This window comes from Bactrocera latifrons, unplaced genomic scaffold (assembly GCF_001853355.1).
Source record: "Bactrocera latifrons isolate USDA-ARS-PBARC rearing strain unplaced genomic scaffold, ASM185335v1 scaffold_953, whole genome shotgun sequence".
NCBI classification, from domain to species: Eukaryota; Metazoa; Arthropoda; class Insecta; order Diptera; family Tephritidae; genus Bactrocera; species Bactrocera latifrons.
In genome coordinates, this window is record NW_017537660.1 from 17,056 (window position 1) to 31,236 (window position 14,181).

The following is a 14,181-nucleotide window of genomic DNA, read 5'->3' on the forward strand; positions in this document are numbered from 1 at the left end:
GTCACCGATGCCCAGAGCATACTTAAATTATGGAGGGAACACTTCTCCAGCCTGCTGAATGGCAGTGAACGCACAACGCCAGGAGAAGGCGAACCCGATTACCCAATCGATGACGATGGAGCAGACGTTCCATTGCCCGACCAGGAAGAAGTTCGAATAGTAATTACCCGCCTGAAGAACGACAAACCGGCGGTTGTCGATGGATTGCCGGCCGAGCTATTCAAAAACGGCGGCGGTAAGGAGCATGCATCAGCTTCTTTGTAAAATATGATCGGGCGAAAACATGCCCAGCGATTGGAATTTACGTATGCTATGCTCAATCCATAAAAAAGGAGACCCAACAATCTGCACCAACTACCGTGGGATAAGCCTTCTCAACATCGCATATAAGGCTCTATCGAGCGTATCGTGTGAAAGATTAAAGCCCACTATCAACAAACTGATTGGACCTTATCAGTGTGGCCTGGAAAATCAACAACCGACCAGATATTCACCATGCGCCAAATCGTGGAAAAGACCCGTAAAGGAGAATGGACACACCACCTCTTCGTCGATTTTAAGGCTCCTTTCGACAGCACGAAAAGGAGCTGCCTTTACACCGCGCTGTCTGAATTTGGTATCCCCGTAAAACTAATACGGCTGTGTAAGCTGACGTTGAGCGAATCAGTTTTGGGAACACGATTGCCAACGAAACGGATCTGCTTTTTTTTAAAGAGAACTTTCGCATGGACCGAAGTTCTTTTGATAAATTACGTGAAACCGCCCTTTACAAAAAAAATTACCGAAGAGCTATTCCTATCGAAAACAGAGTGGCTATAACATTATTTGCTTTAGGGTCATCTGCAGAGTATCGAAGTATCGCCAACATGTTCGGTGTAGAAAAATCTACGGTTTGCGAAATTTTATTGGAATTTTGCACCGTAATCTGGAGATTACTGCAGCCATCCTGTCTTAAAATGTTGCCTCTAAACAGATAAAATATAACCGAATTGGTGACTGATTTCGAGGTAATTGGATTCCCACAATGCTTAGGAGCAATTGGTAAATATTGGTTATAAAATCTTAAATTTGCGCTAATGTTCTAATAATTGTTTACAGACGGATGCCACATTGTATAATTATAAAGGATGGTATTCCACCGTTTTAATGGCATTAGTTGATGCTAAGTAAAGTCAAAAAACTCAATATACACAGAAGCACATAAGTAATGTTTACAATGTATTTTCAGATACCGTTTTACTTACGTAAACGTAGGAAATCACGGGCGATGTAATGACTCTCAAATTTATGAGACGTCATCACTTAAGAAAGAACTGGATAGTTGTCCTTTACTAAGCGAAATGTCTAGAGAAATTTCAGGCGTAAATGTGCCAGTATTCATTATTGAGGATTCGGCTTTTCGATTTAGCAAACAACTAATAAAACCGTATCCATTTAGCGTAAATCAAAATGATGGTGAGAAGGTATTCAACTACGCTCTTTCGAAAACAAGTAGAGTTATCGAAAATGCTTTTGGACACCTCAAGGCCCGCTTTCGACGCATCGGAAAAGGAATTTACAACTCTGTACGAAATGCCAACTCCATAATAAAAGCATGTTGCGTCCTTCATAATTTTTTAAATGATAACAAAGACACGCTAAACGCTAAATGGTTACGCCTTTGGAAGAGTTGGAGACTAGACGTCAGGATCCGTGTGATATTTCATATGCATCCGACGACCCAATTAATGGGGAAAGGATTCGGACAGCACTTTGTACATATTTTGGTAAGTATATGTGTATATGGTATCACAATGTCTACATTTTGCACCATTACATTTACATTAAATCAAAGATAAAGTTGTACACACCAAACAATATTTAATTTTATTTTCAATATATTATTTTCCATATAAAAACTCAACGTTAAACATTTTCAAAATATAAAATATATTAATTTATTATTTTTATTTATTTAGAAACTCCAGTAATCGTTTATTAGTTTCCTTAGAGTATTTCATATACTCTTCCATCTTTGCGGTTTTTTTGTTGTCGTTTTCAACCATTTTTTTTTTGTCAAGTCCATAATTTCTTTGTTGCTTTCAATGGATTCTTGACTTACTTTCTCCAGCTGTTTTTCAATTTTTTCAAATGTTTTTAATATAATGCTCTGAAAATTATTTCTTCTTTTATTATCAGAATCACTCGGCTCGGGAGACGGTACTGGCAGCGAAGAAGTATCGGTTGGCGACATCGGCATCGCTGAGGGCGATGGTAGGCATACCGGTGATGACAATGGAGATGCAGCAACAAATGTACAAGACGCAGCCGTTTTCACAGAAATTTGGAGTGGATCGGAGTTAGTAGAGCCTTTTTAAAAATGTATATATGTGTCTAAATATAAATCATATATTAAATTACAAACAAATGTTTCTTACTTTGAAAACTTTCCTCCATTAAGCTCTGGGCGTTGTAGCTGACGTACGGCAACAGTACGGCTCTCATTTTATCATAAAGCGGCCACTGCGAGGGAGAACCGCCTGTTGACAAGACTGCTGTCTTCTCTTTCCTGTAAAACATGATATATATGTAAAAACTCTATTTCTCCTTAATTTTATTTAAGTACATACCTATATCTCCGTGAAAGATTGTGCATTTTCGATTTAATTTCTGCCGCTGTGAAATGCACACCTTGTTGCTGCAACTCCATTGCCATTTCCTCCAATATGTGGTTGTTTTTTCTAGGACCGCGAAAAGCACTTATTTTGGTCTGCCACAATTCAATTAGTAGGGTTTCTGCCCTATCACTCCAACAACTTTTTTTATATTTTTGCTTTTCCATTTTTGAAATTAATACCAAGTGACAGCTGTATTTTTGTATGGAATGTAAACAAATATCAAGTGACAATTTAGGGCCGGCAAAATATGTCTTCCAAAAAAATCGATTAAACTAGAGCAGGCAAAGATTATAATGAATGGAATGTAAGTTTTCAAGTAGTTTTCAGCGAAAACTGTGTTTTCGTTTGACAGATTTTACATAGACGAAAACACAAGTTTTCTTGCAAAAACCAGTTTTCCCACGAAAACATGTTTTCGTTGTCGGTCCGAACATAGTATTACAGAAAACCTCTCAAATCACCAAAACCTAACAAGACAACCAAGAAAAGTAAGTACTTTCGCAAATCTATTAAATTTGGTGCATATATAATATAAGAATTTAATTTTTTTAGGATTTAAAGATATGAAGGACAAACTTAGGAGTAGCTGCAACATGACACCACATTTTTAAATATAAATATATATTAGTACACATGCATACATGTATACATACATATTTACAAATAAATTTTTTCCAAATTATTTTAACATAAATAAGTATATGCCTTTTTATTTATACTCAGATAGAAGTAAAATGTGCAAAGACCGTAAGTTACACATTTATTCTAATAGGCAAATACTTATATTTATAATAGATGACGCCTTTAGAATATTTACTTAATTCTATTTCAATAAAATAATTGAATATTTGGGTAAATTTTGGAATAGCATTTACTTTACGTATAGATAGAGGAGGTCCTCCAGATCAAGAAAAAAAATATATATATAGTTGCCGCTGACTTATGGTTTTAAAGATATATTAAATACATACTTATACAATACTCATAAACACATCCTTAAAGTTAAAAAATTCAATTGTTTAAAATACGTGTTTGTTTCATTTATAATGACCATTTATTTTATATTAAGTGGTGCAAAAATACCGTTTATTCAACATTAAACTTGTTCAATTATTTTTGTTCACAGAATAACCAAAGGGTTACATTTAACTAATAATCAGTGCTTAATTACGTTCATATTTTACAGAAGAACCAAGAGAAATGAAGAAAACAAATAATACCTCAATGAGAGGAAATAAATACATGCATTGACGGCCTTCGGCCACGTTTCAAAAAAATAACCCTGGCCGATCCAACACCGAAGTTTATCAAGATAATGATAATTTATAATTTTTACATTACTTATCACACGATAATGAATTTAGTATTGACGTCATAATACCTCTTTTTTGTTATTTTCTCCATTATGAATAAATGGATTTCAACTAAAGTTTGATATGGAATTAAAGTTATTTTTGCACTATTTAATATAAAATAAATTATTGGAAACGAATTAGTGAAGTGTTAGTGGAAATAAAAGCTAAAAATTTAAGTAAAACTTGAATTATGAATCGGAAAAACACGCATTTAAAATAGTTGATTTTTTTTAAACTTCAAATGCAAATAATATGTCTCAAAAAATATATATCAGCGGCAACTGTATATATATACACATATATATATATATATTGTTGATCTGGAGGACCATCTCTATCCGTACATACCCTATTTGGGTTGTGTTTAGTATCGCGCCGGTTAATTTTGGCTCACCGTACCTAAACGAGAGAACTAAATTGAAAATTTTGAACACGCATGTATGCTTAAATTATCGAACTTTATTTGAAATATATTTTATAAAAATCGGTTCACAAATTTTTCCACAAATTCACTTTAAAAAATGCAATTTTTTTGCAAATTTCTAAATATGTGCTAGTGTATTTTCATCTGTTATGCATTGTACCAAACCAATTATGGATACATTTTCACGCACATATATTACTTATGAATTATAAAAACCACTAGTAATGTTTTTAATTACTTTTGATTGKTMATTTCTTTGTAAATCTTTAAATAAAATACAAATTTTTCTGCATTGAGTTCAATAATGCGAAAAACCAAAATGACTGCCTAATTTGAACTGTCAAATTACCGAGAAAGCACGAACTAAAGGGAATAAATTAAACCCACTTAGCAATAAATGTATGAAGTGAACGCGAAAATGTGTTCAATGCTAAAATACTGTGGATTTCGTAGCCGGTGTTGGACCGGCCAGGGTTATTTTTTTAAAGCGAAGCCGAAGGCCGCCAGTACAGAAAGGAGTTCTACGCGAAAGAGCCCTCAACACGCCGGTGTTGGATCGACCAGGGTTATATTTTTGAAGCGAAGCCGAAGGCCGTGTATACATGGCACAAGGTATATACATAATTAATTGCTTCTATTAAACATTCAAAGGCATCTTTTCCTTGTTTTTGAATCGATCGCCGCCACATATGTTCGACGATGACGTCGGCAAAGTTGGCGGTGTAATTATAGTTGTCTTTGTAAAAGAAACGTTTCACTACGCGCCATTGCGACTCAATCCGCTGCGTATGAATACCATCTTCGGAAACGAAAGGGTTGGTTTGTAAAATAATGCTTTATCGGGATTTCCTCCACAGTATTTTAGCATTTCATTCCTTTCGTACTGGCGGCCTTCGGCCGCGCTTTAAAAAAATAACCCTGGCCRGTCCAACACCGGCTACGCCATCCACAGTATTTTAGCATTGAACACCTTTTCCTCCACAGTATTTTAGCATTTCATTCCTTTCTGCATTGGCGGCCTTCGGCCGCGCTTTAAAAAAATAACCCGGGCCGGTCCAACGCCGGCTACGCCATCTACAGTTATTTTAGCATTGAACACCTTTTCGTGTTCACTTCATAGATTTATTGCTAAGTGGGTTTAATCTATTCCCTTTTGTTCGTGCTTTCTCGGTAATTTGACAGCTCAAATTAGGCAGTCATTTTGGTTTTTCGCATTATTGAACTCAATGCAGAAAAATTTGTATTTTATTTAAAGATTTACAAAGAAATTACCAATCAAAAGTAATTAAAAACATTACTAGTGGTTTTTATAATTCATAAGTAATATATGCGCGTGAAAACGTATCCATAATTGGTTTGGTACAATGCACAACAGATGAAAATACACTAGCACATATTTAGAAATTTGCAAAAAAATAGCATTTTTTAAAGTGAATTTGTGGAAAAATTTGTGAACCGATTTTTATAAAATATATTTTAAAACAAAGTTCGATAATTTAAGCATACATGCGTGTTTAAAATTTTCCATTTGGTTCTCTCGGTTGTGTACATTGAGCCAAAATTAACCGGCGCGATACTAAACTCAACCCTTTTTCTAAATAAAGGATACTTAACCGGCGCGATACTAAACAGTTCCCCCTATTTAACCGCGAAATCGGGGAATGCTATTCTAAATCGCAGTGGAATTTTTTCTAAACATTGAAATTAACGAAAAAAAAACAGTTGAACACAAGAACCTCATGTGAGGAACACAATGCTCGCGACAGACTGCAGCAGCACGACAGTGAACTGAAAACGGCGTTGTGAATCCTACTACATGAACGTTAGTGAGAGGGGAGCAACATAACTATGGCCGGCATGTACACAAAACAACGCTGTTGTAAATTTTGCATGTACAGTATTTCGTTGTGGCCATACTAATACCTTGCACTTCAATGAAATTTTAATATTTTGTTCAAAGTGATATTTTTAAGCAAAATATAAGTAAATATTTTATTTGTTTTAAATTATCAATTGTTATTATAAATGATGTAACAGAGCTATTTTATACTTTTATTTGTAAAATAACGTCRGGTTTGTTAGAGCTTTGAGTAATATTACATTTTAYATATTAGTGSCATCACCACTCTACCTCATCTCTCTATCTTCCATTCTACTGTCAACTCTACTGTCGTTGGCAAATATAGGATAAAATTGAAGTTAGCGAGAACGACAACTGTCGGCCTACCGTCTTGTAGTCGTACAGCTGTCAATATAGGTCCATCCATAACAACGTGTGTATTTTAATATTTGACAGATGTCGTTTGCAGTGTGTCGCGAGCATTGTATTCCACACATCACAATATTGAGGGAGGTAATTTTTTGATGACATAAGACTAGGGCTGACAGATTAATGGTAATCGATAAATAACCAAATCGATTGAAAAGAGTCTTTCTTGTCGTATGTGCATTTGGGTTGTTTTCCATCAAAGTACTTGTTTAAAGATTGTAAAGCAACAATTTTCGTGGATGTGTCTAAAAATTGTATTGAATCTTATCGACATATCCTATACAAGTGTACAGAGCCAAAATCTATTGAATATTAGTTATTTTATAGACCGTCGGTATGTCAATAGGAATATATTAACTAACTCTAGCGTGTGGCTTGTTTTTAGTGTACCACACCCCCCACAACATTTCATTTCGATTGTTTTATTTTACTGCCGGAATTACCTTTTTCCATCTGCTACTACATGGTTCTATAAAGTAGCTAAATGTATTTATCTAAGATTTAGTACAAGAAATTCTGATATGGAAGGAAAAAATTAAAAAAAAGACATTAAACGAATTTTTGTTTTGTTTCGCGTAAATTGGACGTTTAGTTAAATTACTCATTTAAAATATCTTAAGTAACGTTATTCAATTACTACTAAGTGGGCAACATAACGAAACGTGGACACATGTTCAGATATACATATATACCAATTCAAGAAGTAATATTTCATTTTCAAAATAAGCAAGAACAAGAATTGGGGTATGTTATTTTGCAAATATTGTTGTGGAATTTCTACATAGCTATAGTTATCATTATTTAACTTTTTTTGTATAGCTTATTCCCTTTTACGGCATCAATCAAATTTCATCAAATGTGTAGCGAAATATTCTGAACTCGATAAATTTTCATATCAAATATTTCTTTGACATGCTCATTGCATTCATAAACATTAAGGTAATTACTTTGATCATATAGATATATACTATTTTGTGACATTATTAGGCTTTAAGTTATCTACGTGGGTGTTAACAAAAAGTATATGATTTCGTTAATATTTGAAATTCTCTAAAGTATATTGTTAATGAATGTTCAACTATACGTGACATTCGATCATTAGAGGTCGATTGTTACTTCATCCCGGATTAGGAATCCTGGGAAATGAATGATGTTTTACATTTCACTCAAAGTAAACATATGATCTTCATATACTCATTCTTCTTGTGCTGTTGTTGAGCGAGAAAGCAGTTAAAGTTGAATCGATTATATGGATATTATTAAAAAATTATTTAATTAGGTCAAACTCGGGTGTATACATTATCCCTCATTCATCCAAATACCATAAGATTTTGCAAATTAAATTTAATAGATTTTTAGGGTGTATGGTTGAAGTGATAAATTATAAAATAATATCCCGTTCTTCAATTCAACTATACAAGAAAATAAATAATAAAAATATATGGTGAAATAGTCAGTTATTGAATTCGTTTATTCTGAAAAGTCAGTTTTTTTTAAACATCTACAAATAAATTCGATGATTAATTCTTCTAAAGCTATACATTTTTTTAATTAAAATTACTTTAAAGCATTTATAATTTGATATGGATAGAAGTGTGGACTCAATTGGCAGCTGCTCTCTTGACGTCGACGCTGATTCTACGGACGTGTCAGGTACAGTTATAAATATTTACAATACATTAGTTCAGTTAAATAAGGTAGAGTTCGATCCTTTAAAAACTTAAATATGTTTTGAATAACTTTAATATTCTAGATACAAGTGGGAGTTTAAATTTTCCAACACCGATTTCTATTAAAGACATAACCACAGAATTCACCACAAATATACGAGAGCGATGTTCGGTTCAGACTTTTCATGAAATCAACAAGAATTTTATGGGTCTTGAGTCGCAAATGGTGTTGAAACAACCTCTTACAAAAGTCAACACAACATGTGCCTTATTAAATTCATCCAATCCGAATTCGAATAAAATCACTGTTCAGACAGATTCAAGTTCAGACAAAAAGCCAAGTTATCTGAATCTGGCTTGTTGTGTGAACGGATATTCTAATCTTACAACTTATGATTCGAAAATACGACAAGATATAAATAAATCACGCGAGGTGTCCCCCATCCGCCCGTCGTCAAATAGCATTCAGTATTGTAAAAAAAGCAATTCATTGGCTCCACCAATATTATTACAAATGGCTGATGGTAAAGGTGACGTTTCTAATATGAAACTTACGGCAACTAATGGGCATTCTAATAATTTCGTGTCTAATAACGCTGAAAATAATGAACACTGTGATTTACAATGGCAGGAGGATATTCGCAATACTAGCTTTATTCAACAGCGAGTGGAACGGTTGTATGGACCTGCTGCGTTAGCACAAGGTTTTTATAGTCCAAAAAAAGTACGTAGCACTTTCGTTTGTACGAACCCACGGGAACGCGATGATGCTGGTTCATCAGAACTTGCAAGAAAATTTCAACAACTTACTCCAAGTAAAGATTATTCCGAGTTCAGGAAAAAGTTAAATGCAACTATAACAAATTCTCCTCGGCAAGTTATTTCAGCAACCGAAACTTCAACCTTTAATAATAACACTGTTGATTTACCTGTATTACGCCATTTAAGCCAAGAGTTTCGTGCTCAGTTACCCATAATTTCGCCTAAAAAAAACCGTGCAAGAATTTCTTTTCAAAAGAACTTAAGTTCGGAAAATGAAACAACAGAGACGGTAGAAGTATTAATAGATGAAGTGGATCGTAAAGAAATTCCGAAATCTATATATGGAATAAGTAATGAACATTCAGAAAATAAAGACAATATGCAATACAAAATTGCGGTAAAATCCAATTTAAATGATCCAACAATAGAATGCTTACAGAAAGATGGCAATTACTTTCTTCATTTGCTGAAAAACGAACAGAGTAGACTTTTAGCTTTGGCTGATAAGGCAGAACGATATGCTGAAGAATTGTCTGTAAGTATATTTAATTTCGTCCTGTTATTTTATTATTATTTCAATTAATTGTATGGAACACAATGTATTAGTATTTCTATTCGTCACTTGGTATTTTTTTTTTTTTTTTTGAGTTTATATTCTATGTATTGTATTGCTTGGATATCTTTTATCAGGAAATGCTAAATGTTTATGTTTAGTAGAGATCATCCATTCCCACGACATTCGGGTCTAAGTAATCAGACCCGGATATTTGAATGTTTTGTGATGCTGAACTGACACTTTTCTGCCTACTTTATTTTAACCAAAACCTACTATGAGAAGATTCTAAAACATTTAGTTTACCATACGATGAAAACTGCATATATTCACACACTGAAGCATTGTATTAGTAGTCATTCGACTTTGTCGGTTGCGGCTTAGTATTATATATGCTTGTGTTTTCTCTGAGAAAAAACTTAAATTTCATCATACACTTAAAATATATACGCTCTTGTTTTGTTAACATACTATTAATACTTTATAATTTATTTGTATGTATACGATCGTTTTAAATTTTATAATTTACTAAAATTTATCTTAAAAATACGCGTTTTTTAAAAATATTTTATGAAAATGTATTTTTCAAATAATGTTCTTGTTGTTGTTGTAACGGCAGAATTCTGCCGAGTTGACAGTCCTTGGCCGGATAAAAATCCGGGTCCGTTCCGGTTTTCGTAGACCCGACTGTCCTGGAAACGGTTTTCAAATATTAGATGTCTTCGATTCGTCGTTCCTAAGTTATCAAAAAGTGTAAAATATGTATTAATAGAGGACCCGTTCACGCTTTACTGTGGCTGACACATATTGTAGATAATACTAGCACTACCATCTATATAATTTCTACTAGTTAAATTATAACTAATAGTTATATAGTATTTCTGTGAAGCATTTCGTGTTAGTTTACAAAAAAAAAGGATCATAAAGCAATTCGTGTGTTAATAAAGCATTGCTTTTTGGGGGAAATATTACTGAAATTGGGCTCTGCACCAGGGAAATCAAAGAATTGCTGATTCTGAGTACTCTTTAATCGAAATAAAACCGAATATATGCATCGGTGTGTGACAATGGAAACATGGTTCCATCATTTCCCACTGAATCGAATCAACAGTCATTCTAGTAGACTGCAGATGATGAACCGTTTCTCAAAGGTGGAAAGACAAAAAAGTCGGCTGGCCAGATTATGACATCAGTTTTAAGGGATGTACGTGCTATAATATTCATCGACTGGTTACTGAGCCAGTTATAATCCATTGCACTGCGTATTTGGTTGCAGTTCTTTTCTATTATTCTAAATATTTAGCAATTGTATTATTCAGTTCGTTTTGAAAGTGAACGCATATACTTGTACTATGGTACTCAAAAATAACAGCATTTCTCCACTGTTTATTAGACATTATATAACGACGTTATATAAACAAGCTTCCTCTTCAACCACTCTATCTGTTAAATAACCGCATCAAAATCCGTTGAGTAGTTTTAAAGATTTAAGCATACATATGTAGGGTAATAGGGGCAGAAAAATCAAATTTCTTTTATACTATGTATTGAAGAACTAGCAATGTTTTGCTAATATGATTAAACAATAAACAATATTTATAATGCTACCTAAGGGCTCTATTATTATAAGTTGGTAGTTAAGAAATATTTTATTTTTCATTTTTCTCGAAGAAAATGTTGTTCAGAAGAACTATAAGCTAAAAATATGTTTTCAGACTGTATAGAAAATTGGTTTAAGTAATTTAATTTTTATCACGAACACATTTTGTATCGGCCGACGTTTTTTTTTTTTAATGCAAAATTCGCTCAAAAATCACATATGTAGATGTCATGTTATGATTAAACTATTTGTGCCTAAAATATCCTTGAATTCTTAAATTGTTTTTAGTTCGCCTCAAATTTTAATTATATCAGTGAATTTTACTCAGCTCGAAAATTCAAAACTTTTGCCATTTATCTAACAGTATTGAATGTTTTCAGGACAACTCCGGCGTTTCAGAGGACACTTTAGGCTTCTTGCGTTCCGCTTATGGCAAAGCTCGATTGCTGGTGTCACAAAAGATGAAGCAATTTGAAGGTAAATTAATTTTTTTCAACAATTTAATTTTTTTAGTACTAGACTTTGCTTACGCTTAATAAGTAGAAGTGAAATATCGGAACTTATTAATGAATTGGGGAAATGGAATATTGTGGAAACTCATTTTTGCTGCATGCGAGTCCACAGTAATAATACCTTATCGTTTATATCCTTCGAAGTGTCATTTAGTAGAATTTAAATACTATAGTTACTCTACAATCAGCGAATTTTCATAAGAAAATATTTGTACTGATAGAGCTAACAAAAACTGAACAAAGTAGGATATAAGATCACAATTTATAAGGTTAAGGTTAAAAGCGTGGTTCGAGATGTTATCCAGTTGAATATATAATTTGTTTAATATCTACTTAATGATGACACAAATAGCGTTTCAAATACGTTGTTAGATGAGTTGGTTTGAGAGAGCGTGCAAGGAGGTGGTGGAGGTGGCGTACCTGCTTTGTTTCAAGCAAACACCTACTGTATTGATTTGACCGAAAGTCATTTTGCAGACACTGCTTGGAGATTGTGTGCTATTTTTCTAAACTGGCGCACCAAGTATTGTGAAAAGTGCACTCACAGGTCATCAGGAGCCATATTGTAACATTCCAAAGTGCGGTGTTCGTGCAGATTTTAACCTGTGTCTTTTCTTTAATTGTGCTGCCAAACACGTCTTTGAGGATTTTAACATATGAATGCAACATATTGAAACGTTACTAAGAGAGTTTATGGATTGGTGACTGACGTGACTTAAGTTTAGTTCGGTATTTTTCCGTCTGTTCTTTTATTAAGAAATATTGTTTATCCATGGCTCAGTGGAGAGAATATATATTTCGTTATATATATATGACAAGACGACCAATAAGTTATTAGAAAGAAAAAAGAAATATTGCATTAAAAATTTTTTTATATGTTTCGTTTGAAATTATTTATTTATATAGCTTTCAGTAAACGAAACCTTGTTTTGTTAACATATATGTATATACTACATTGTAGGCCTTTGTCATAATAATTTGAATTCATCGCCAAAAGACAAATTCCCAACTACAAATGATGATCTGCAAGGATTTTGGGACATGGTGAATTTGCAAGTCGATCATATCAATTCTATATTTGATGAAATAGAAGTATTAAGACAAAACAATTGGAAGGTACAAAAATAAAATCCTTATTCTAATATATCTAATTAAATACATATATTTCTAGAAACCGGCGGAAATTCCACATAGTGAATCCAACAAAATATTCAAAATACAACCAAAAACTATAAAGACTGTCAACCAAAAGACAAAATCTACTATATCTAATGGAAATGACTCGAAAACAAAATCAGTCCCATCGGCCGCGGCTTTGAAACGTGAATCTCAAAGAAAGATGCTCATGGAAATGAAACGAAAAAATAAAATCGCAATGACAGCTAAATCAACAATATCGGTTCGAGATTCTGCTGAGCCACTTGTTGAAAATGTAGACCCGCTAGAAACCGTTGAGATATTTGTCAAACACAGTAATTGAGAGTTCGTTAATGAGTGCTTTGGCCTTACTAAACTGTACTAGTCCTCTAACAAAATCGAATGATAGATATGCTTCATGTCATACATATTCTATAAATCTTTCGCTTCGACTAATTCTCGTTTCATATACAATTGATAAGAGTTATATACTACACCAATAATACTCGTTTTGCAGGCTAATCGTTTAAATAAAGCAGTGTGCTGTTAAAAAAAAAATTAAGCAATTTATATACATATGTGCTCATTTTAGGGATTCTAAATCTGTTATATGAAAAATGCAATATGAATCATTTACTTCATTTTCGCTTTAAAATATATTGGAATTGAGCCAAATTCATAGTTTTCAATTTAGTTAAATTATATTTACTGTTACTAGCTTAAAACTATGAAAAAATGTTGGAATTGGTTGACATCTTGAATACGCACTGTACATACAATTTTGATATTTTTATATTAATTAATTTACCATATGAATTTTGCGTGATTGTCACAGAATATTTAACACAAAAATACATTTATTTTATGAAAATTTTAAATGTATTATAATAATTTTATTTGTTAATGTCTACTGGTTTAATGTGGAAACAAATTGCAAATGCTATAAGATAAGTTTGTTGATTGTCGACCGAATTTCGGTTTTTTATGACTGCTTTGGTTTTTAATGACACGAAGATAGTCGGTCATATTACCGCTGTCGTTATTGCTTTAAAGTGCCGAGCACATAGAACGCGACAGACTGCAAGCAACATCTGTCAAAAATAAAAATACAAGTAAGATTTTGCGATTTCGCGATTTATTATAATTTATATAAATACCTAATAATTATAATAGTATATTAATAACTATCGGACTTCCCGTCCGGCCCGGTCGGCGTCAAATATATATCTTCTAATGTCATAT

General features: G+C 33.1%; 2 protein-coding genes across 6 annotated transcripts; one reads left to right on the forward strand and one right to left on the reverse strand.

Moving 5' to 3' along the window:
• Window positions 1-1,925: 1,925 nt before the first annotated feature.
• Window positions 1,926-2,847, reverse strand: LOC108977788. Its single transcript, XM_018947694.1, has 3 exons — window positions 2,610-2,847; window positions 2,418-2,548; window positions 1,926-2,349 (listed from the first exon to the last, which is right to left on the reverse strand). Exons 1-3 carry the CDS (start codon window positions 2,819-2,821, stop codon window positions 1,997-1,999), a joined length of 696 nt encoding a protein of 231 aa, XP_018803239.1. The 5' UTR covers window positions 2,822-2,847; the 3' UTR covers window positions 1,926-1,996.
• Window positions 2,848-6,876: 4,029 nt separating this feature from the next.
• LOC108977789 lies at window positions 6,877-13,817 on the forward strand. Of its 5 annotated transcripts, XM_018947698.1 has the most exons (8): window positions 6,877-7,039; window positions 7,205-7,449; window positions 7,525-7,644; window positions 8,274-8,358; window positions 8,459-9,672; window positions 11,671-11,767; window positions 12,764-12,918; window positions 12,974-13,817. In XM_018947698.1, exons 4-8 carry the CDS (start codon window positions 8,289-8,291, stop codon window positions 13,280-13,282), a joined length of 1,845 nt encoding a protein of 614 aa, XP_018803243.1. In that variant the 5' UTR covers window positions 6,877-7,039; window positions 7,205-7,449; window positions 7,525-7,644; window positions 8,274-8,288; the 3' UTR covers window positions 13,283-13,817. The 5 variants fall into 5 exon arrangements, with proteins under 5 accessions (XP_018803243.1, XP_018803241.1, XP_018803244.1 ...); XM_018947696.1 differs by having other exon boundaries at window positions 6,877-7,449; XM_018947699.1 differs by lacking the exon at window positions 7,205-7,449.
• Window positions 13,818-14,181: the final 364 nt, after the last annotated feature.